This window comes from Numida meleagris, chromosome 7 (assembly GCF_002078875.1).
Source record: "Numida meleagris isolate 19003 breed g44 Domestic line chromosome 7, NumMel1.0, whole genome shotgun sequence".
Lineage (NCBI taxonomy): Eukaryota > Metazoa > Chordata > Aves > Galliformes > Numididae > Numida > Numida meleagris.
The window spans coordinates 28,037,818-28,059,352 of record NC_034415.1 but is presented as its reverse complement, the minus strand read 5'-3'; the positions used below and the strand labels follow the sequence as shown (position 1 = coordinate 28,059,352).

General features: G+C 37.0%; 1 protein-coding gene across 3 annotated transcripts in view; it reads right to left on the bottom strand.

Annotated features, from left to right (window-relative positions):
* Positions 1-21,535, bottom strand: part of EFCAB7 (EF-hand calcium binding domain 7) — a 36,469-nt gene that overhangs the window by 5,291 nt on the left and 9,643 nt on the right. For all 3 annotated transcript variants that reach the window (XR_002441337.1, XM_021405395.1, XM_021405394.1), the window contains exons 2-12: positions 20,617-20,804; positions 16,398-16,609; positions 14,984-15,070; positions 13,943-14,138; positions 12,827-12,951; positions 7,841-7,982; positions 6,226-6,335; positions 5,033-5,190; positions 4,695-4,828; positions 2,495-2,643; positions 307-516 (exon numbers count right to left, since the gene is read on the bottom strand). Coding sequence is in view for 2 of the 3 variants with exons in the window: in XM_021405395.1 (XP_021261070.1) it covers positions 307-516; positions 2,495-2,643; positions 4,695-4,828; positions 5,033-5,190; positions 6,226-6,335; positions 7,841-7,982; positions 12,827-12,951; positions 13,943-14,138; positions 14,984-15,070; positions 16,398-16,609; positions 20,617-20,803 (1,710 nt within the window). In the remaining variant the exon portion in view is untranslated. The remainder of the gene's footprint in view (positions 1-306; positions 517-2,494; positions 2,644-4,694; positions 4,829-5,032; positions 5,191-6,225; positions 6,336-7,840; positions 7,983-12,826; positions 12,952-13,942; positions 14,139-14,983; positions 15,071-16,397; positions 16,610-20,616; positions 20,805-21,535) is intronic.

The following is a 21,535-nucleotide window of genomic DNA, read 5'->3' as shown; positions in this document are numbered from 1 at the left end:
CCAAAACACTGTAAAACTGGAATGAGAAGACAAACCTTCTGATTCTATATGGTATCAAAAGCTGCTTGCCTCAGTATAGCAAACTGCCCTTTTTAAGAAAACTGATCTGGACTCGTTTGAACTCCAAGTCATACATCAGTGAGAAATTTGTACCAGGCAGTTAGTTTTGTTTGTTTTGTTTTTAAATGAACTAGATACAGACGCTTGATATCAGAAATTGCAATTCCCAAAAATGAAGCGTGGAAGGAAAAGAACAATATTAACAGACATGAACACACAGTACCTTACAGCAGTATTGTGCCATACCTTATTTTCAATAACAGAAGTGATTCGCATGCCAGTTCTGTAGGTATAGACAATTACATTTTCACAGCCATCCATTACTTTGGCATCTCCTTTATTAACAACAGACTTGCAAATAGCCCTGTTGAGTTGCCAGCTGCCTGCCTCTAGATATATGGCTTTAATTCTGGGTTTGCATTTTTCTGCATAGATGTCAATGACAAAGGGGCATGCCTGCAATGGAGAAAAAGAGTTTTATCGTCAATTTATCCTTGGCTTTTTCCTTCAGATTTTCATCCATAGCTCCTAAGGATTTTCACGTATGCTCTGAAGTAAAATTATCCAAATGAAAGTACGTCGCTAAGTATTCAAAATTCAAAACCTGAGAGCTGTGGTGATCTTATGAACAGAGTGAAAGACCAGGACAAATGAGCATTCTTCATGCCAGTTCCAGCACACTCGATAGGCAACTTGGTGCTTTCCACTCCAACATAACAAATCCTTTCTTGGATAGCAAATCATACAGGAATGAATATGAATTATGAATGTATTTCAGTTTCTGAAATAAACCGATCTCTTTCACTTGTCACTCTTCTGCTATTTGTGCCATTTCATAGAGATTTTAAATATCTGCATTAAGCACATCGCTCTTACAATATCTCAGCTAAGAGGAGTGTGTCTAACAACCAGGAGTTTACTGTTTTTAGACTAAGTAATAGCACCTTGGTTTCTTGCAAAAGGCTGTGGGAATCCACTAGTATTGTCCAGCTCCATCTCGATCTTGATAGGCTCAATGCTCCTGAAATATCAAACTCTAAATCTTTGAAAATCCAGGAAGTAAGAGGTCAAATTACAGACAGCAGTTAGTAGACATACTTTTTTAGATGAATAACTAAATTATTCAGAAAGCTCTATTTTCCTTTGGAAAGCAAGAACTATAGCCACAAACCAAAGCGAATAGAAGATACAACATACCCAAAAGAAATTTCTAACTTGAACCTCCCCAAAAATCTTCTTTCTTAGAGGATAGCTCCCTCTTATGGGTTAAATGAAGAAAGACAGTTTTGTAGTTGGTATGTTAGCCATACTTGTAGGAAAAGGAGAAAGTGCTACTCCTTAAGAAATCACTCACCACGATCTCAGGATTTTCAGTGAGAGCCAACCAAAGTCTCTCTACCATACTGGATTTTTTGGGTTTGCATCTATTTGTTTCATACACATTTTTATATGGTGACTATATAACCATATGGTCCTGAGCTATATTAATTAAAGGTAAATAAATAACAGACTAGACAAACAAACACAAATCAGCTTTTCTTGGAAAAAAAACCCAAGAAATTACAAAATTATCTGCATATTTTATGTCTTTAATGATTTTTTTCATTTTTCCCCCCCTCTTCGTTCAAGATATCTTATTTCTTAAGTAAGAACAATTAATACCAATATTGATACGGTTTTGAAAGAATCTATAAGCACACAATAAAATCAGAGAAATAATACTTGGCCCTTTAAGCAAACAGTGTGCCACCCAAAGCTCTTTCATCCAAATTTTATGTTGAACACATTCAGACACTGTTGTGAAAGGCAACACTTAGCCACATCTGAAAATTGTTAGCTCTGAGTCACATTTGGGGTGGGGTTGAAGTTATCTTACTCTAGCCAATATAACACACTCTAATACTTTATAAATCCATTCTCGTCACCTCATTCTCTATCTGACATTTGTGTTATTTTTTAAGTTACTGTAAGCAGTAACAACTTGTTTGCATTACAGTAACTTTTCTGTTATATCACGACTGATGGCTTCTGCTGCAGCTCGGCTCAGGAAACTGACTTGTTTAAAAGCACAGGTTCTGAGTTTTGTATGTTTGCTGGCAGTTTACTACCACTATCTTCTTATCACTGCTTACCAGCAAGGTGTGTGAATTTTTTCAAAGGATATAACCAAATATTCCTACTGCTGCTATCCCACAAAGTACTGCCGTGTCTAAGGCAAAAGGTAAATCCTGTCCTTCAACAATGGCAGGGTTATTCTAAGAAGCAGAATGCTATAGTGACCAAAAAACTATAAGGTAAACTCTGTATCAGCAGTGTTTGGGTTGGATCACTGACCTACCAAAGTCAATTTATGATGGCCAGAAACAGCACTACAGTTAAACACATGCAGCAAGTTGTACGTAAAGCAATTGCTTTTGCTGTACAGCCATCATACCTCTGTCATTTCTAATGCTTTATTGTAGCCCAGTGACAATAAAGTGACCCAGAGGTCACTAGGATCCCCTTCACGGTCATTGGCTTCCATGAGATTCAGATCCATAAATCCTTGCCTTGTTAGTTCATTCTTCTTCATATCAAAATTCTCTGTTTAAAAAGAAACGTAAGGTAACACTTGAACATCCGTTCTCTCTGCAAACACCTTTTGTCCTTCCAAAGACAAACTTCTACTTAATGTTAAGGAGATTTACAAGACAGAGCCATCTCGCAGCCTCAGGCTCTCCAAGCATGATTTGGGAAAGAATGCCCTTGACTAGACACCAGCCTTTTGCAGAGCTTCACTGCAGATTTTAGATAATAACAAGAAACTGCGCGTCCTTTGTATCGCCTAAAAGAGGGTGAGATTTCTAAAGAGAAAGAATTTGTTTTGATTTTTTTTTCTTTTGTTAGCAGTATCTGCTGCAGTTGAGATTTGCAGAATAGGAATGGAAAATGGAAGTCTGGTGGGGCCAGCATCCTGAGTGCTTGAGGTCCTTGATATAGAAGTGATTTACTTAGTTCTTAAAAAGCAATAAAATGCCAGTAATCCCAGCACCCCTCTTTTGATAGAATATGGTAGATTGACCAATCTAATGTCAGCAAACACATAATTGAAATGTCCTTGTGTCAGCGTTTTTTAAAAATGGTTTTCTCATCTTCATAACAATGCTAAATCTTTACTATATATTATTAAAAAGGGATTACCAGTTTAATAAATCTATCTAAGGGTACAGATGCTCTAATAAATGGCTGTAACTTTGGTGTCAAGATTTATAGTATTCGTCTGAACCCTTCAACTGATTAACGACCAGGTAATACATTCACCATATTCTCTTCTTTCCTCTTCTAAACACATCACATACACATACACTCCTCCTATTCACACTGAGACTAGTTCACAGATGCACGGCACTGACAAAGTCATAAAGTGAGGAATAACATGTAAAGGGATGAAAGAGACATTGATTTATGGAAAAGTATTTTTGTATGATCTTTCCATAATTTAGGAAAAATACTCCAATATATCTGAGTGATTTGGGGAGAAACAGTTGGCAGGACTTGCCAGATCTTAAGTATTTTTTGGCCTAAATTAATCAACGTGTCATAGCGTACAAAGCAGTTCTATCTAACAGATGGCATGGGCTGATATTTAACGGCATACCATACTGGCATTTCAGATACGGGTTGCAGAAGAACTATTTTTTTGTACAGAAACTTCTAGTTTACACACAACAGCTTCTAAATTTCCAGTTTGTCCGTTGGCTTCAGTTAAACTGCCAATGCTTTGAAACCATTGATTTAATGCGCTGTGTCACTAGAGCAGTGTACAGTCACTGGTGGTTACATTTTTGTAGCCTTGTTATGAGGTAAATATGTGCAGGGTTAAAGCAATGCCACAGCATTCCTTTTTTCTTCAAAATTGATGTTTGTGGCCCAATTTTGCTCCTGCAAGCTGCAGGATGTCCAGTAACACTGACGATATGAATCTGCAGACAGAAAGCAAAGTACAGCTGAAAGAAACTTAACTATCTGTCAGCTTCCTCATCTGACTTCCAGAGCCTCAAAATCTCACAGCTCTCGTCTCGCATAATATGGACAAACTGACACACCATATATGAACCTTTAAAAGACAGATTTATAATGAAGAAAACTGCTTACATCCGAAGAAAATGTACAGTTGCAATAGCTGTTTTCTAGTGCCTACTTTTCTAAGCAAGCATAATAAGCTCTAGATGCCCTTGTTTTAAAGCATCTTATACACTCTGATTAAATGCCCCTCTCAACACCTTATGAGCTATGAAAGCAGTATCAGCTTAAGTTGCAGAAAGGAGATTAAATCAATGAATATCTGTTATAGCCCAATTCACTATACAATCTCTGCTTAGAGAACCTGTAGTTTTTGGCAGCTGTAACATTTTTAATCTATGGAACTTAACAGAAGGACAGTGGCACACAAGCCAGAACAAAGAAAAACAAGAGGCAGGAGACTGGAAAAGTAAGATGTAAAAAAATAACATTAACATCTACATGTGTTCTTGGTATAAGCTACAAAATACTCAGTCCTTCTAAACTATATACATAATATGGTGCTATAGACAACAGTTTGCAAGTAGATTTATAGCCCTAAGTAGTTGTATCAAGCACAACAACAGACTTACCCTTACATACAGCCCACGCTTCCTCATCACATTTCTCACCACTAGTTCTCAGTTCAAAGAAATTGTATTCCTCCAAACTCAGAAGGCCGTTTCCATCCAAATCAATGGTTTCAAATATATCCAGTAAAGCTGCTCTAAAAGATGAAAAAAAGCAGAACTATTTCCAGATACTTTCATTTTCTCTACTGTTTCAGTAGTTACCTACACTGTTGTTACATAGTAAAGAGTCTACTTGAGAATATTCCATACAACAGTATTTTAGTAACCAAAAAGCTAGATGTTATTTGGAGTGCATGTTTTTGTATTGGTTACCATGCCTATGTGGGAAAAGGACTCACCGGAACTCCTTGGTAAGAGCCAGTTCACCATCTTCATCTCTGTACACCAGTTTTGCTTCTTCAGTAATTTGTGTTTTGACCTTTTTCAGCCTACAGCCTGTTGTGAATGGGAGTAGCCAGTAAACTCCTGATGGAAGCTCCCCTTTCCATCCAAACATCTACTCTTAAAGGAAGACAGACAAATCCGTAAGTTACTTTTCAAATGATACCTTTCTTTATTAGTAGTAATAACCATACAAAAGTGACTAATTCCTTGAGAACACTGGTAATGCTAGGTTCTTCCCTTAAAACAAACACAAACAAAAAACCAACTCTACAGGTAGAAGCCACATGATGCCTTTTTGAAGGCCCCAAAACCAGTGAATCTCCTAGTTGCAATACAAGTTAAAAAAAATATATTCAGGACCAGAGATGAGGGGAGAACAACTGGAAATGTCTAATAGCAGTCCCATCATCTTTCAGATTTTTAACTCACTTCAAATCTTAAACTTTAAAACAAAAGCAGCCAAAATTAGGCTAACAAAACCCACCCAGTTTTACATTCCCCTCCTGCTGTATCAGGTTTCCTGTACTATCAGGTTTGTTGAAGCTAGCAACAAAAACTTCCTAAGTAAAAACTCACAAGTGACAGGTTTTAAGAAACAAGCTGATTTCCCCGTTGCTTGGAAGGGGGGAGTCATTTAACTCTGCCATTTCTCTTCCCTTTCTACTATGGTGTAAGAATATTCTGTGCACCATGATGTTTAAGATCATATATATGTCAAGAAGAAAGAAAATGAAAGGAAATTGTGGAAATTGTAACAAAAGTTACAATTCTGAACTTTGGGTTTGAGCATGCAGAAATACAACTTCATTTCCACAGGGTATCTATATGGAGAGCCAGCAATTTGGGGATTCTTGCCAACATGCTACTTGATAATATGGCCCTCTCAGGAACTTCATTAAACTTCCAAACATGTGGCTTGCAATTCATCCCATCCAAAGGTCATAACTAAGATGGTATTACATCACCTTGCATAAATTCTGTCCATTTTGAAAGGCAACATGCACAGAACAAATGTTTCTTCCCTCCTCTAGTCTGATTAGGCACAGTTCTGAATTCCTTCCAAACACATGGAAGCTCACACACGTAGCAAAAACAGGTACATTAAAGGTATAAAAAATAAAATAGGAATTTAACAGAAGCATCTAACCTCTTTGTTTTGTTGTTCAGTAAAGCACACAAGCTGTAGATTTTCTTGGGTTTCATTTTCCCTCAAAACATACAACATCATATCCACTGACAACCAATGACAAGATTTTCCTAAAAAGAAAAAATTCCCCAAACAAATTCTTAATGATTTCACAAAATTGTTTGTCCTTTGAATCCCAAGGTAAATAATTCCACTGCATTTATAGCACTGATCTCTGTTAAGGTTAGATGAAAAAAAAAGGAATCCTTTATATGCTATCAGCATTTTCTTTTCTTCCTATTTAGACAAATCAGAGAAACTGTTTCAAGTATTGTTATTGTCTTACAGATAACAATTACTATTAATCATTCAAATATTAAACACTTTGATAGTTAAGGAAGATATTTTCATTGTTTTCTACAATTAGTAGAACATTGTTTCTTATTAGTTTTCTTTATACAAAGAATCAGGGACATTATCAAACTTACAATCTCTTCTGACATTCTCTAAAATATTTTAAAACCCTTCTTAACTGGAAACTTATGTTACATGCAAAAGCCAGAGATATTAAAAGATGTATAACTCTGAAAGATGAGTAAATTTTAAGATTTGTACAGTGAGATGCCCACGCATTGTAGGATCATTGGTCAGGATGATTGGAATGAAGGTCTGGTCTTAAATACATTGAATGGATGCTACTAGAATCAATTTGATTTCTTGTCGCTGCTCAGTCCTTGAGGGCTGTCCATCAATGGACAATTTAGTGTTCTTCAAGTTAAACAGACTGCAGCAAAACAATACATCAATGCAGGGACTGGGTTTTCTGAAGTTAGGAGTTAAGGATGCTAAGGACCAAACAAGTTTCTTGAAAATTTGAAGATATTTTGAATCTCATAAAAGGGTAATTGCCATGCTAAAAGAGAAATACTTTCCTTACATAACAGTATTATGCATTCTTCTTCACAAAACAAAATACAAATACATTTCTAAACATGGGACAATAATGTGCAAAAGAAGAATTTTTGCATAAACAATTACTCTTTTGTTACAAGGAATGCCCGAATAATCTTGCAGCAGAATAATTCAAAGGTACAGTTTAAGAAGCTGATACACGAAAAAAATAAAAGCTATAAGCAGAGCACTGAGACATTCTCAAATCATTTAGTTTCAGATTGCTTTTCTTCACCATTAAAAGCCTGTTGATCAGGTTCCCATTTCAGCTAGCTAGGAACGGGAGAACTACTACTTTCAGTCAATTACTTGCAGTGAAGTCTATTGCCAATCTCAATTAGCAACCCATCTTAAAATACTTAGTTAGAACTAAGTATATAAATGCATTTTGTGTCTGGAGTCTAATAACCTAAGACACTGGCCAACTACGAAAAGAAAGATAATGTACTTTGATGTTATTTTACTGCCCACACAGTAAGAACAAAATAATGAAGCAGAAAACATGGTATGACAAGTAATTTATATTTTTAATAGCGCTTTGTCAACAGAGAAAAATATTGCAGTATTATGATATTTGCAAAATATCACTAAATACTGCAAGAGAGAAAAGGAAGATGTATCAGTGGGAAAAAAGAAAATATTTTTTAGAAAGGAAAATTCTCTGAAGAGATACAAATACTCTTACCTTCTACTTGATGAAGGTGTAAAGGCTTGATAGTTATACATACTGTAGACCTCTGAGGTAAGTGCAACCTGTACTTATGACTAATGATTTCACCATCTTCCTCTAGGTAGAAGCATCCTTTGGACTGGGCACATTGCCATTCCTGGAAACCAAGCAAACATTTGATGTTGCCTTAATCTTTTATTAAGGTAGAAGCTCATTCTGTAAAAATATATTAATTTGATGATTTAAGGAATCAATTCACAAATGATTAAAATTAAATTTGAATTGTCATGAAGAACCAAACTGAATTCATGAAAGGGTGTCAACTGTGTGATTTACCACTGAAATGTTGGAATGTTGCTACATGAGTTCCATCAGGACAATCGAGCAAAAAAAGCATAAGGGATTAGCTGAACAATGAGGAGTTCTTTGCTCAGACAAGTGACAAGAATGAGTAAAATCAAGTGTTTCTTCTTGTCTTCTGTCGAAGCCATTGGAAAGACACAAACAGAAGACAGCAGTGTTTGTGAATAGCTTCCCCTAAGAAGCCATGATTTTGCTGAGATGTTAAAACTGCTCCATGCTTACATGCTTCAAAGCTACTTTTTTTTTTTTTTCCAATAGCAGATCCCAATTTTCAATTTCTAATATCATTTAGCAAAAGAAAAATAAAGTCGTTGTAGGCATGTTGTATGCCATAAGGAAAGGAAGACATTCTTGATTTCATTTCCTTGGTCTTGATTAAACCCATTATTTCTAGTTACTTTCCTAGCAATGGAAGATTAAGTTTCTGAGCAGAGCCCAGCAGAAGGAATGCTTCAGTGTAATTTCAACAGAGAGCTCTATACAGGTGGCTGTAACTATGCAGAATATTCAGTGCAAGACGTAAACTAACACAGATCTGAGAAATGAACTTGTAAGAAGCAGAGGTCTGCAGAAGGTCTGCATGCAACATCCAGTAAGGAGACTGACTCCTTACTCCATTTAAGGCCAAACAGCCTTCATCAGAGTGCTGGGTTTCATTTTATGCCTCTTAAAGAATCAGTTCTCATCACAATCCATTCATGCTCATTCAACCATACTTTACTGTCAGTGACCAAAAGGTGTCAGGCAAGAACTGGACTTTTCTAGTGAACATGTACCCATGTTGCTAACACAGTTAGGAATGTATGCAGCTCTGATCCTAAATTTACATTTTCTGTTCAGAACCCCATGTTTCATAGGAATAGAAATTACTCAGGGACTCATGGATTTAAGAGCCATCAGTCCTGGACCACAGCTTTGCCACCGAATTCTACTGCAACAGTATCAACTCCTCTGTACCTCAGATTTCTCATTCAAACTTTATCAAATTCACCTTCACCATTCTCCTTTGTGCTTTAAAATCTTACATAGCTGGAAATTTAGTACTTCTTAGTACTCTTAGTGCTTCTTATGGTAGGACTACTTTGTCCACCCAAAATGCCAGTCTAAAAGAAACATTTATTTCAGCCTCAGCACCCCAGCAGGTTTGGTAGTACAACGCACCATGCCAATTTTAGATGTCAAATTCAATCTGCAGTTGAGTTTGTTAAATCATTTCTGATACTATTCAGCTCACAGTAAATTGTTTCTTCTGATACTTGCACGATGCTTACTTTTACCTAAACGTGCAAATTGAGATCTTTCCTTGAAACTTAACAGAATTGAGATAGCTTGTCGCTAGTTCCCATAGTCTCTAAGCTTAATGCCTTACAAAACTGGTTGAAGAAATAATGACAATCCAAACAGATCAAAGTCAAAAAGCAAAGTGTATAATACAATGTTCAAGCAGCCGTCCAAATGTGCTCTAGCTGTTCAGAAAGATACTCTAACAGCTTTCATATATAAAAATTGTCCCTACACTTCCTATTTCCCCTTTCTCACTGTGGTAGCAGTCTTCAAATCATCAGCTCACGGTCCCAGGCAAGTAGCTTTGCCCTGTTTATCTTCTGTTTTCCTGGCTGTTATTTCAGATGAAAGACTACATTTTACAGTTTAGCTGTTACAACAAGAGAAAACTATGCAAATAAGCAGGGAAAATGCCTCAAGAAATGCCATTCAGATTAAGATCTGAGAAATAGTAAGCAAAAGTTTGACAATGCTTCAGGAATCGAATACTAAACTGTTATTCTTGCAGCGAGCATAAGGTGGTGCTATGCTCCCTAAATTATCCTTGCCAGACTACAAACAGGTAAGCAAATGTAAGGGAGATAAAAGGTGATCTTCTGTTTTGATTTTAATATGCAACTTCAATGCATGACAGAGGATGTGAAATACAAAAGCACAAGGTTATCAAATAATAGCTAAAACAGTGGGAAATGTTTGTATTGGAAACATTAGGGAGTACCTGCTGCTGTCACTGCTGGTCACTGCCCAAGTAAAATGTGATGGCAATAGAATACACTAAGTCATTATTGAAACAGTCCGTGCACTGATGCATTACTACAAATAAAAAGTAGTGTTTGTGAAAGGAGTTCTTCCTGCAATTAAAGAACTTCAATTCAATGCTTTGTCTTGTGCAAAACCTGATGCATAAGCACAAAAAATTCTTGCTAGCTCAACTGCACCAAGCTGCTTCAGTATATAAATGGGGGCAAAAATTTCCTAAGGGTCAAACACTGGAACAGGCATCCTAGAGAGGTGGCTGATGCCCCATGCTTGTCAGCATTCAAGAGGCATTTAGGTGATGAGAACCTCAACAACATGCTTTAGCTTTTTGGTCAGCCCAGAGGATGTTGGGCTTGATAACCATTGAAGGTCCCTTCCAAGTGAACTACCCTTCCAAGTGAACGACTCTACTCTATCTTTCTTTCAAGATAAAGTCTTTCCTCAGGCATTTCCTTTGCTATGTAACATGCATACAGGTCTTCCATCGACTTCAGCAGAGTGAATGAGAAATTGAGACTTTTTAAGCAGGGACAACATTGCTACCCATGGCTGAGAGATTTTGGAACATAACACTGCTTTCTCTATTTTGTTGATTTTTTTTTTTTTAATCTTGATTAATACTGACAAGAGGGATATTTTGCAGAAATTTGCAGTCTCCATCAGCTGTGTATCAGTTACATGTCAGCCAGCTACAGACGAAGCCCAACAGGTCGCTATGTTGTTTACACCTGTAATACTTCTGTAACTATCTGCTTTATTCTCCTCAAATTACTTACATCTTTGAACATGTCACAGGGAAACAAACAAAAAACAAAAACCGTGGAAGAATGCACTATGAATACATTCCACGTTTGCTGAGGTTTTTACATTTAGATGTTCAGCATCTTTCAACTTCCAGGCTATTTTTCTGTCAAAAAAAAGTGAGATGGCCATTGGTCCAACTTCATGATGGCAATATTTTCCTATTGCCCCAAGACCACACATTTACTGCAGACAAAAATATATATATGTCATAATTTCTTAAACACACAGCAGCATAGCACGGGTGCTAAGAAAAAGGCAAGCCAAGTGCCATTTAAAGTGGACACAATCTGCCTGAGAGGATGCTAGGCCTCCAGTCTCTTATATTTTTTTCCCCATTTATACATTTTTACCCTTTATACAGTATTCTCAAGGTGCACATCTTCACTGCATCTTAGCAGTTTCCAGTTAATGCTTTATTTCTACAGCTATTGTTATCTTACATGGAAAATAAATGTATTTTCTGCACTTAAGATAAATATGCTGAATTTTTGAGCACTAGATTTCAACCCATAGCTCAGGAACTCACCGTGTACATGTTCACTGACTTTGACAGAGCTTGTATGGGGTTCTTAATAGTTAGGGCTAACAAATTTAGCAGTGCAGTTTACACTTATTCATGTTTATTGATCGATTTAATTCTTATATGATGCTTACCACTAGTATTCAATACCTGCAGCTACTTTTTTTTTCAGTCAGCTCTTACCAGCTTGTACAAAGAAAGAGGGATCCAGTATTGGAAAACTGGGCAATGGTTTCATACACTACATATCACGTTTGAACAAGGTGAAATTGCAGGTTAAATTGCATGGAGGTCCAGATACCAAAACAGACTGCAAAAAAATTCCTCGGAGATGATGTTTTTAAATTTTAATATAGAACAAATGTCACTGCATGGCGATGTCAAAGATATAAAGGACTTCAGAGTTCAATAACAAATACAGAGTTGTTATTTGAAACAAAAATGTAACTCATGAGAACAATCAGTTCAGTTTTCTAGCAGCAGTTATACTATGTGGCCATAACCATTTTTTTCCTTTTATACAGAGGTCTCGAGGTGCACATTTTTAATGTATCCTAGCAGTTTCCAGTTAATGTTTTATATTTCTACAGCTATTATTTTCTGTTGAAAGAAAACTAGTAAAGGTTCAGTCTAGAAAGGGAAAACAAAGGAAAAAGATCAATATTAACACTCTACAAATATTGACTTAGCGAAGTGACTTTGTTGTCTTTCTCCCACAGGAATTTATATTGAATGAGTGATTTATTTAAAAGAAAATACTGATAGAACGTATCAGTCTAACTAAAAATCAATATTTTCAGTCTACGGTATATATTTACAAATTAATGCCCAACAAACAGAATATGCTCAGAGATCTGTTATTTATTTCCAATTACCTTTCAAATAAAGCTTTATGATACACAATCTTTCAGACTACTTAAGCATTTAAAGTTCTCACCAACCTAATAAATTATGCAATTTTAAATTTCTCAAAAAGTCATTAAACGTTTTCTCCAACAGCGGTTTCATTTATAAAAAAACACACTTTGTTCTATTAAACCTTCACACCTGAAAAATTATTTTCAATAACTGGGTGTCAGCAAAACCAACAGTATATAAAAATGTTAATAATGAGATGTATCGGGAAACCTGCTAGTTTATAGCTGCCCTTGACAAACTGTTAATAAAACATAAGCTAAAAATCAGAGAAAAGCAGTTTCTTATTTAAAATGCAATAACATATCTGTCTAGTGGAAAACAGCTTAATTTCAACAGACTAGCTCACGTGATACCTTCATCATGTTTGGCTCAATTAGTTTTGTGCTTCTGTTGCTACTGGCACACACGCTGATAGTGGAAGAACTGGACGCTTTGCAGCTTTGAGCTGATGAGGGTCTTGAAGGAGTTCTGCTCTCACCTTTAAACATAGATATTTAGATATAATGAATTATTTATCCTACTTGCAGTGCTATTTCTCATAAAACGTTTACGGGCGCATGCAGATTAGCAACGGAAAACAAGATCTTCTATCTGATAAGCTGACTTCACTTAAAGTAATGTAACACAATCAATCATTGGCCAAACATCTTTACTTTCCTGACTGTGCATCCCAGGTGAACAAGTATACAGATGGCAGAACCTTGGACTCTAAATCTGCCTGAAGGAGAAGAAACTGTTACCACGGGATTCAACTTCCCCTGGAATCACAGTAAATCTGCCCTAAGTGGATAAGTTTAACCTGCTTCTAATCCACAGTTGCCCAAGAAAATTACTTGCAGGCCTTTACTTGCTGATTCCTTACCTTAGAGCAACACTGCTAGTACAGTTGTTGATTTAGCTACATACATTCAGCCTTTGCTCTTCTTTAGTATTCCTTAGAACTGAAGTAACTTAGCAGTACGCATTTCATACGTAAGCAAATATTTCATACATAGTACCTCTGGAATTCATTTGCTTGCAGACTTCTTTCTTTTGGGGAAAGTTTTTAAGTACCTTTGTACAATATGAGAGTTTAATGTTCTTCCTGAAAAGTGGCCTCAACAATTGAAACAGACTGCTTATTGATAGATACCTGAGGTTTCATCTGACGTGGGAAGGAAATAATTAATTTGCTGTTACAACACCTGAACATTCCCTTTCTCTCTTCTCTGGACTCTGAGAATCATGTGAGAGTCAACCAATTTCACCTTTAAGAATTTGACAGATTCAGATAACAGATTCAGCCCAAGTCCATTTAAACATGGGTCAGATATTCTACTGAGACACTTCAGCAACTGTCACAGTGGAAACGAGTAAATGAGTATTACAGCCTCACTTATTTGAGAAAAATTAAACAATGCTCAGTTGCTCATGAACTCAGAACACGACCTCTAAAAAAAACCAAAGTTCCCAATAAGAAAAATAAATACCTTTGGCTGGTGCTGGTTTGTGGTCAGTTTTCTTCAAGACTTTCAGGGATGGTTTTGATACTGGCAGTGTGATCCCTTCAGTGGAAGTTTCAGTTTGGTTTCCAAACTGCCGATGCCTCAATCGATTATCAGCCTCCAGTTTCTCTAGTGCAGTCCTGCAGCACTGCTCACTGGTTGTCATATATAAGTCGCAAAACTTGAGACAGAGAAAAGTAGTGCAGTAAGCAAAGCATTCTTTCTCACAGTTTTAAGAATTAAAAACGTAACGTTAGTAATCAAAGTACAGATGTAATGCATTTTTTTCTTATTATACTTGCTCGCAATTCTAATTTTAATTTCTCTAAGTCAGAGTGACCACTCAAGTGAGACAGTAAAACAGAGCTGTGATTCAACAGGGAGGCTGAAATACGGAATGAAAATATTTCAGCCCAAGAACTTGTCAACCCAGGAGGTGATTTATATTTCTTCCTAGACATTTGAAGAGTGTTGTTTTCATGTATGATTGTAATAGGGAGCTGGCTTTCCTCTATGAAATGATATTTATGTGCAAATTTTTGTGGACTTGTTTATTCAGTCCAAAGCTTAGTCATTGCTTACAGATGTCAGAATAACTGAGAAGATGCTGCATCTTCAAAATTGGATGCTCAAGATACAAAATGAAGTCCCCCATATAAGCAACTGTGAAATGTCACAGACACAGCAGCTCTCCCAGGTTAGCAAAGTTTGCTGTCAACTGTCATCTTTATCCTGCCATTCCTTTAACTCTTATCCTCACGCATGTTGTTGGCTTCACACTTACTATTAGGCTCTAATACGTTGGGTTCACTTGCAGCAAAGATGATAGTGAGGGCAGTACACCGTGAGATAAAATGAGGGAAACAGAAACGCATCACAGAATACATACCAAGTTTCAGAATGTAGGCAGCTGGGGGGCTGAGGTAAGGTCATCAATGGACCAACACAAGGAAATGGTAAATATTGCATTTGGTAATATTGGTATTGCCAATAACCAAGAACACGTGACATTACTGTTTGCCTTACCTTCCTGTAGTCAAGTTTGCCATTGCAGTTAAAATCAGGTAGTTTAGTTATTGCACTCACTTCATCCAAAGTCATTTTTTCACCTTCCTGCAATAAAAAGCCAACTCATTTTAATCCTAATCAAGAATACCGACCACCTACATCACATATTTAATAAAAACACAAAGAAAGATTATTTTAATACCCTTCAATAGTTTGAATCACCAAAGTAGAGATCAACACTATAAAAAATATGTCCCTACAGTGTTACTAAATACTGAACAGATGAACTGCATCAGCTTATGCAATTTTGTGGTGCTTTCTGGAAACCCACTGAGAATTACACTTACATCAATCACAGCTCTTCCATACACTGGGGAATCCCAGTTGTCAGTCAGTCTCATAATACAGCATGCTAACAAACAAGTTCTAACTTCCTAATAGTCTTTTTCATTCACAAGTTACCCTCTTACACCTACAGGAGATGACTCTATATCTGCAGTTTAATTCATTAGAAGGGTTATTTCATGTATGAATTTGCCTTGCACCTGTTTATCTTTGGAATCAGTGGGAATTCAAAGCAGTTTCTCTCCTTTTGGAAGTTGCAGTTTTGAAGTTGCATCACAGAATGTTATCTTGAGTGCCCCACTTGCCACAGGGGCATGAAGTATATTTACAAGGAAGAAAGCATGCCTTTCACAAGATGCTCCAGCAATTTCCTCTACACAGATGGATGGGACAACATGCAACAGATGGAGTTGCAACATGCAACTCCTGCACAGAAATCTACTTCACGTCACTTTTTAGCTATCGATGCACGGTGTAAATCAGGACCAAAATCCAATGTGAACTTCATTGCTGGTAAACATGTGATGTGGACATATGGTCCTGGTGCCCCAGTGCATTGCTACAAATCAAACCCTGATCCTCCCCACTTTGAGCAGCACCAGTTGCTACCTCAGGCGTGTCCAGTCTGGGTTTGTAGAAAGCCATGCACTGACTTTATGTAACATTTCAGGGTTTACAGATCTTTATGGCACAACTACAGCAGCACTCAACATCTGTTACTTCCGTTTTCTACTATATGAAGAATGTTACCTTACCATTGCAACTACATTTTTTTTGTTCATACAGAATGAAGGTTCTGCTAACATGACGGAAGTAAACATATAATTGTTTTTAATTGGGTCAACCACAACAAATACATCAGGTAAATTATTTCTTCCTTCTTTTCCAATTTGCTCTCCTCTGTGCCTTCTTAAACTTGTGTTAAACTCGCTCTGAACAACAACACAAAAACAACTGACATGAATCAGTTATTAATTGTTGTTGATCAGTAATACAGGCTTTCATGTTCAGAATTCTTATACTGTCTAATTTCCAAAATCTCTACTAAAGGCTAAGAATGGATAATTAAGTTCCTATTGATACTTACTGTTACCAGAATTTTATAAAGTTCATCATGTAAAATATAACCAGTGTTATCTGTGTCTATTTTCCCAAACGCTTCAAGCAATTCAGTTCTTGTGGCTGGTGTTTCTTCTTTTAAAATAGTACAAAAATCATCAAAATTCAGCGTAGTTGTTTGTGAAGTCCAGTATTTATTAACTGTCTTCTGAGATGGGTTTCTTCCAGCCTGCTGAAGTACTGAACAATAAAACACAATATTAAGCATATATTCCAGCTGCTAGTAAAGGAGTTGTCTCAAAATGTCCTTTAACCACTTCCCGTGTTTCAATATTTTTTTTTTTTTACATACATTTTGAAGTCTCATCAATTCAAGGGAAAACTAGCTCTAAAAGACAATTTTGTTTATAGTCTCAATCCTGCATTCTACTGATAGAGGCTGACTGTGACCTTCCCTGGCCTTGAATTCTGTGGTTTGTACCAGACAGGTCAGAGCAGCCTGAGGGGCAGATGAGCTTCCCAGCACATTCTTTCTAAAGAGGTCATGAAATGGGCTGTGCCTGTTTCCAGCCCTGCATTCTAGACCATCACTCACAAACCGTGATCCAGCACACAGATGACACGTGCCACATTGCTGAGAAGAAACCAGAGAGCAGTATTCTTACGATAGAGAAAAAGAAAAATCAGTATTTCTTTGCTTAAAGGCTCTGATCTGCAGCCTTCTCTTACTACTTACTCATTGCAACTGTTCTATTAAGGTCAGTGGGATGATTTCCTTAAATAAAACCAGCAGTCAAAACCTTAATGAAGCAAAATACGCATGACTTCAAAGACAGCCTCCTTAAGTGACAAGTGTAAAATTCAGTGTCTGTATCCCCTGCCTTAATATCAAGAACCTATTAGCTTGTCAAAGCTTGCAGAGTGAAAGCTGTTTCTACAGAGTTTTTCTATTCACTTTGCCAAGAATTAAGTTCTAAGGTAGAATTTACCTTAAACAATCTGTTAAGTCACATCTATACATTTGAACTTATCGAGCCATATTATGCAACGTGAATTTTAAATGTAAAGGGGAAATGACAGCGCTCTCACATTTGGTGTTCTTCAAAATGAATTAGCTGGATCCAGCCAGCCTCTCAAAAAGTCCTTCCTGCAGACAGCCTTTCATCGGTTTCCACTGTGGAGCAGGTATAATGTTAGACTACATTCAAATGCAGTCTGCCTGAAACTAGAGAGATGCGTTTAAATCTTCCCATATAATAAAGTTTTTTAGGAAAACATTAAAGATCTTTCGTTTGCCAAGGCTGCCAGTTTGACTTTTAGCCAGCTGACTGATAACCAAGCCTGTACCAGCTGAGAACAGCTCAGCAGCATCTGTGAAATGAGGCAGTGGCATTGCTACAATTTTCAATAGGCAACAGTGTCACCATAAAAAACAAACAAACAAAACCAGACACCTTTGTTGCTAATCTCAGACTGAATGCCAAGGACTAAATAAAGATTTCTGCCCTGTCCCCTCTACAAGCAGTCAGGAGAACATAGCAAAGCTTACAGCTTTATCCATGCTAAAGCTGGGCATGCAGCAATCGTTGAAGGATTTCAATACCAAGGTCAGACAAGGAAAGGTGGTTACTCTGTGCCTTTGCTTCCCTGGGATGCAGAGTTCCCTGGAACATCAGTGCAGCGCAGAATTAACTTACATTTAACTGAGTATCCTTCAAATATATGGCAACACTACATTCTTATATAACCTGAGATAGCAACACTTGCTAAACACTACTCCTCTCAAGTTTGTATTTACTTAGACTTCCTTGCAGACCAATTCTGCTAAATGCACCAAGTAATACTGCAGCACATGGAAAGTAACATTTTGCAGGGCCAATCCCTACATGAACTTTGCACAGTTTAGATTATTATTCCAACATCGTGTAGTCACGGCTGCTTCAAAAGCAGCACGCTCATTTGATAAATGCCAGCATTTATTTACATTGCAACATAAGACTATAGTAACTCTCAATACTCACACATTTTAACAGAAGCAGGTTCCTACATCTCTGAAAAGACTGGGAACCTGATCTGCTGTTTGCCCTTCCTGAGCTGACCTTGAAACCAAAATGCCCAAACACCTGGTAAGCACACAGCAGCAGTGTATGGATAGAGATGAAAGCCAAACCACATATAAAAGAGATGACACTTGTTCACGCTGCTCCTATTTTAAAATCCGGATCATCTAAAACCATCATTAGGATGTTATAAAAGTACTTTTATTACAGGCTAGAAAGCCCAGATAATGCTAAGTCATTTGCTGAAAGAATGTGTTTGCTAATGCATAGAATTTCATGCATCAACATGAGGAAAGAAGTTATAAAAAAAAATCAGTGCATCAGAAAAGTAAACCAAGCTTCTGTGCTGATGTTTTTAGATGGGGATACCCACTGTGTTTTAGGCATGGACAATGCAGCAATTAGTGAAAAATGTTTCCTCATATATGCAGGAAAAAAAAAAATGTGATCACTAGAATTATGACCTAACTAGATGATTTGATAATACAGCATGGTTTTTTCTTTAGTTGTTGCTTGTTTTTTTTTTTTCATTACAAACAATTGTGACACCACAACACACATACCTCTTGCTGGCATCATAATCTATTAGGAGAGCTTTGGAAAGCAGCCTGTGATATCAGCAGTCCCAAGTGTATTATGAGCCGTATCTTGAAACCCATAAGATCGAAATAAAAACCTTAATTTTTAAATTACACATTTGGGTTCTTTTCATCTAACTGAAGGTTTGAGTTCTCACAATTTCTTCGTCAACAATGTGAGCTGGAAGTATTTCCGTCCAATAACACCAGCTGTGATTTTCACATAACCACAAAAAAACTCCAGGTAGAAAATAGGACTGGAACACACTTCCTGGGTTCCCTAATACAATCCCATGCCACTGCAGACAACCACAAATAGTCCTTCTCGTGAAATGACAAAAGTAAACCAAGGGAAAAAAAAACAGTAAGATACAGCCCACAGTCCTACAAATACAAAAGATGGCACGGCTGATGTGAAATTTGCTTGAGAAATTTTATATGAGAAAGTAAAATCTGTCTCACAGCTGAAACATGTTATTACTCAGTCATATTTTACTTATTCCTTATCTTATTCTGTCACTCAGATAATTTCCAATATACAGCTTTCACTTCTCAGGTAAGGTTATGTAATTATGCTTAATGATTCCCTGCAAGGAGCACTGAAATGTCACAGATTTTCAAAACAAATCTGGTAGGTTCCACAGCTTTCATTATCTACTGTCACCTTTATTTAGCACCACTGAAGCATTAGGTTTTTTTTTCCCGTGTGGTAATGCTGACAGCAATAGCACTTGTACATAGGTTGAAAATATGTAGATATATATTTTTAGTCTACAGAAACATTTTCGTTAAGTAGCAATTTTAATAAAAGTAAGAATTCTTAGGAAAAAAAACACTGATGTCTGAAATAGCCTATTTGTTCACATTAATTTGGTTCCAGAATGGTGGCATTTTCACATATTACTTTATCTAAGTAGATTAGAACTGATGTGGGAGACTATCAGTAAAGGTGGTAATATTGACAAAACTTCTCACATGAGCCTGCAAACCTCTGTGCCAATTAATGCCAGTTATCATTGTGATTTTCTGTGATTATAGTGGCAACTGTCCACTAGAAATAGAACTGATTTCAACTCATTTAGTCATTTGTCAGGGATAGGAAACAATGTATTGCAGAAATGTCACAAACAAAGAGCAGTACCTCTCCCCACCTCCTGTAAGCAACAATGTTTCCATCAAATTTGGTGGTGTTGAGCAACTCACTTATGTCCCCTTGTAAGCTGTCAGCTGCTATTGACTTTTCCCCATTCATACTGGTGATTTAGAGATGAAAACCTCTGTATACTACTACCAGTTCCACGAGCCATGCAGCAACAAAGATTAAAGATTTGAAGAAAAAGAAAAGCGTTGAGGAATGGTAGTTTCTATATACTTTGAAAAATCACTGTGATATATTTTACAACAGGTAAATAATGGATATCTTCAAAGATACAGCAACCAGTGCTTGAAATGTGAACCCGAGATAGAACTATTGCAAATTCCTTACAGGAAGTACTGTTGTTCTGCACTGGGATACTCTCACTACTGAATTACTAACTGCTGTTAGTAAACTATCCGCTGCAATCATCACACACAACAGTTAGAGAGGGAAAAATAATCAAATAATTACCCAAAGTGAGCTGTTCTTTTGATTTAATATTTTCTAAACTGCTTTTTAAAACAGTTAGATAAGCTGCTCGACAGTTCTTGTAAAAGATCGCTTCTTCTGCATGCTGAGACTTCTTTGCTTGAGAGCCTTCTGAGCGCGTGCCTTTCTGATCGGCGAGGGATGCGTTACTGCCAGGACTGCTGGCCATTCTGTGAACAACACAATCACAGTTACAACTCGTCACCCTTTTGCCCATTTAATAATAACTCCTCTTTGTCCTCTGAAACACAGACCATCACAATTTGTCCTAAAACCTAAGACTGTGTGCTGCCCAGTATCTAATTCTGGGATAAGAATATTAATCTACCTTTGCAGGAAAGTATCACAAGGTCTGCAAAACAAAAATAGCTTGAGCTACTTGTTATCCACCGTTTGTTCTCTCTTGATAGCAAAAGGTTTCATTTTACTGTATTGCATTTTCATTTCAGACATTTGACATAACAATTACACGGTCATGCTATTTGAAAGCATAATACAAATTTTTGAGCTAGCAATGGTTTGCATCATAGATGCTATTTGTGCTTAGAAATAAATCAGTAGGATTTGCCCTTACTACTTACTACTAGAATTTCCACTCTTGCCACATTAGCTAAATTCTCCTAATGACAAAAACGATGAGAGAATTAGCACAGAACCCTACTTGCTGGCTCTGGTGACTTCACCACCATTGTCTAGGTCTAACACGATCTGTCACAATGGTAAAATGGATGAACATATCATATCCCATCCCTGTGACTGCTTTGCTCACAGTGCCACTCTCATTGCTGCTACTGGGCACCAGCAGTAGCAAAAAAAGTGTTTTTGTGGAAAAAAAAAAATCCACTGTTTGTGGGATGCACAGGGTTATTTTGAAAAACAGCTTTTTCAAAACAGCAACAAA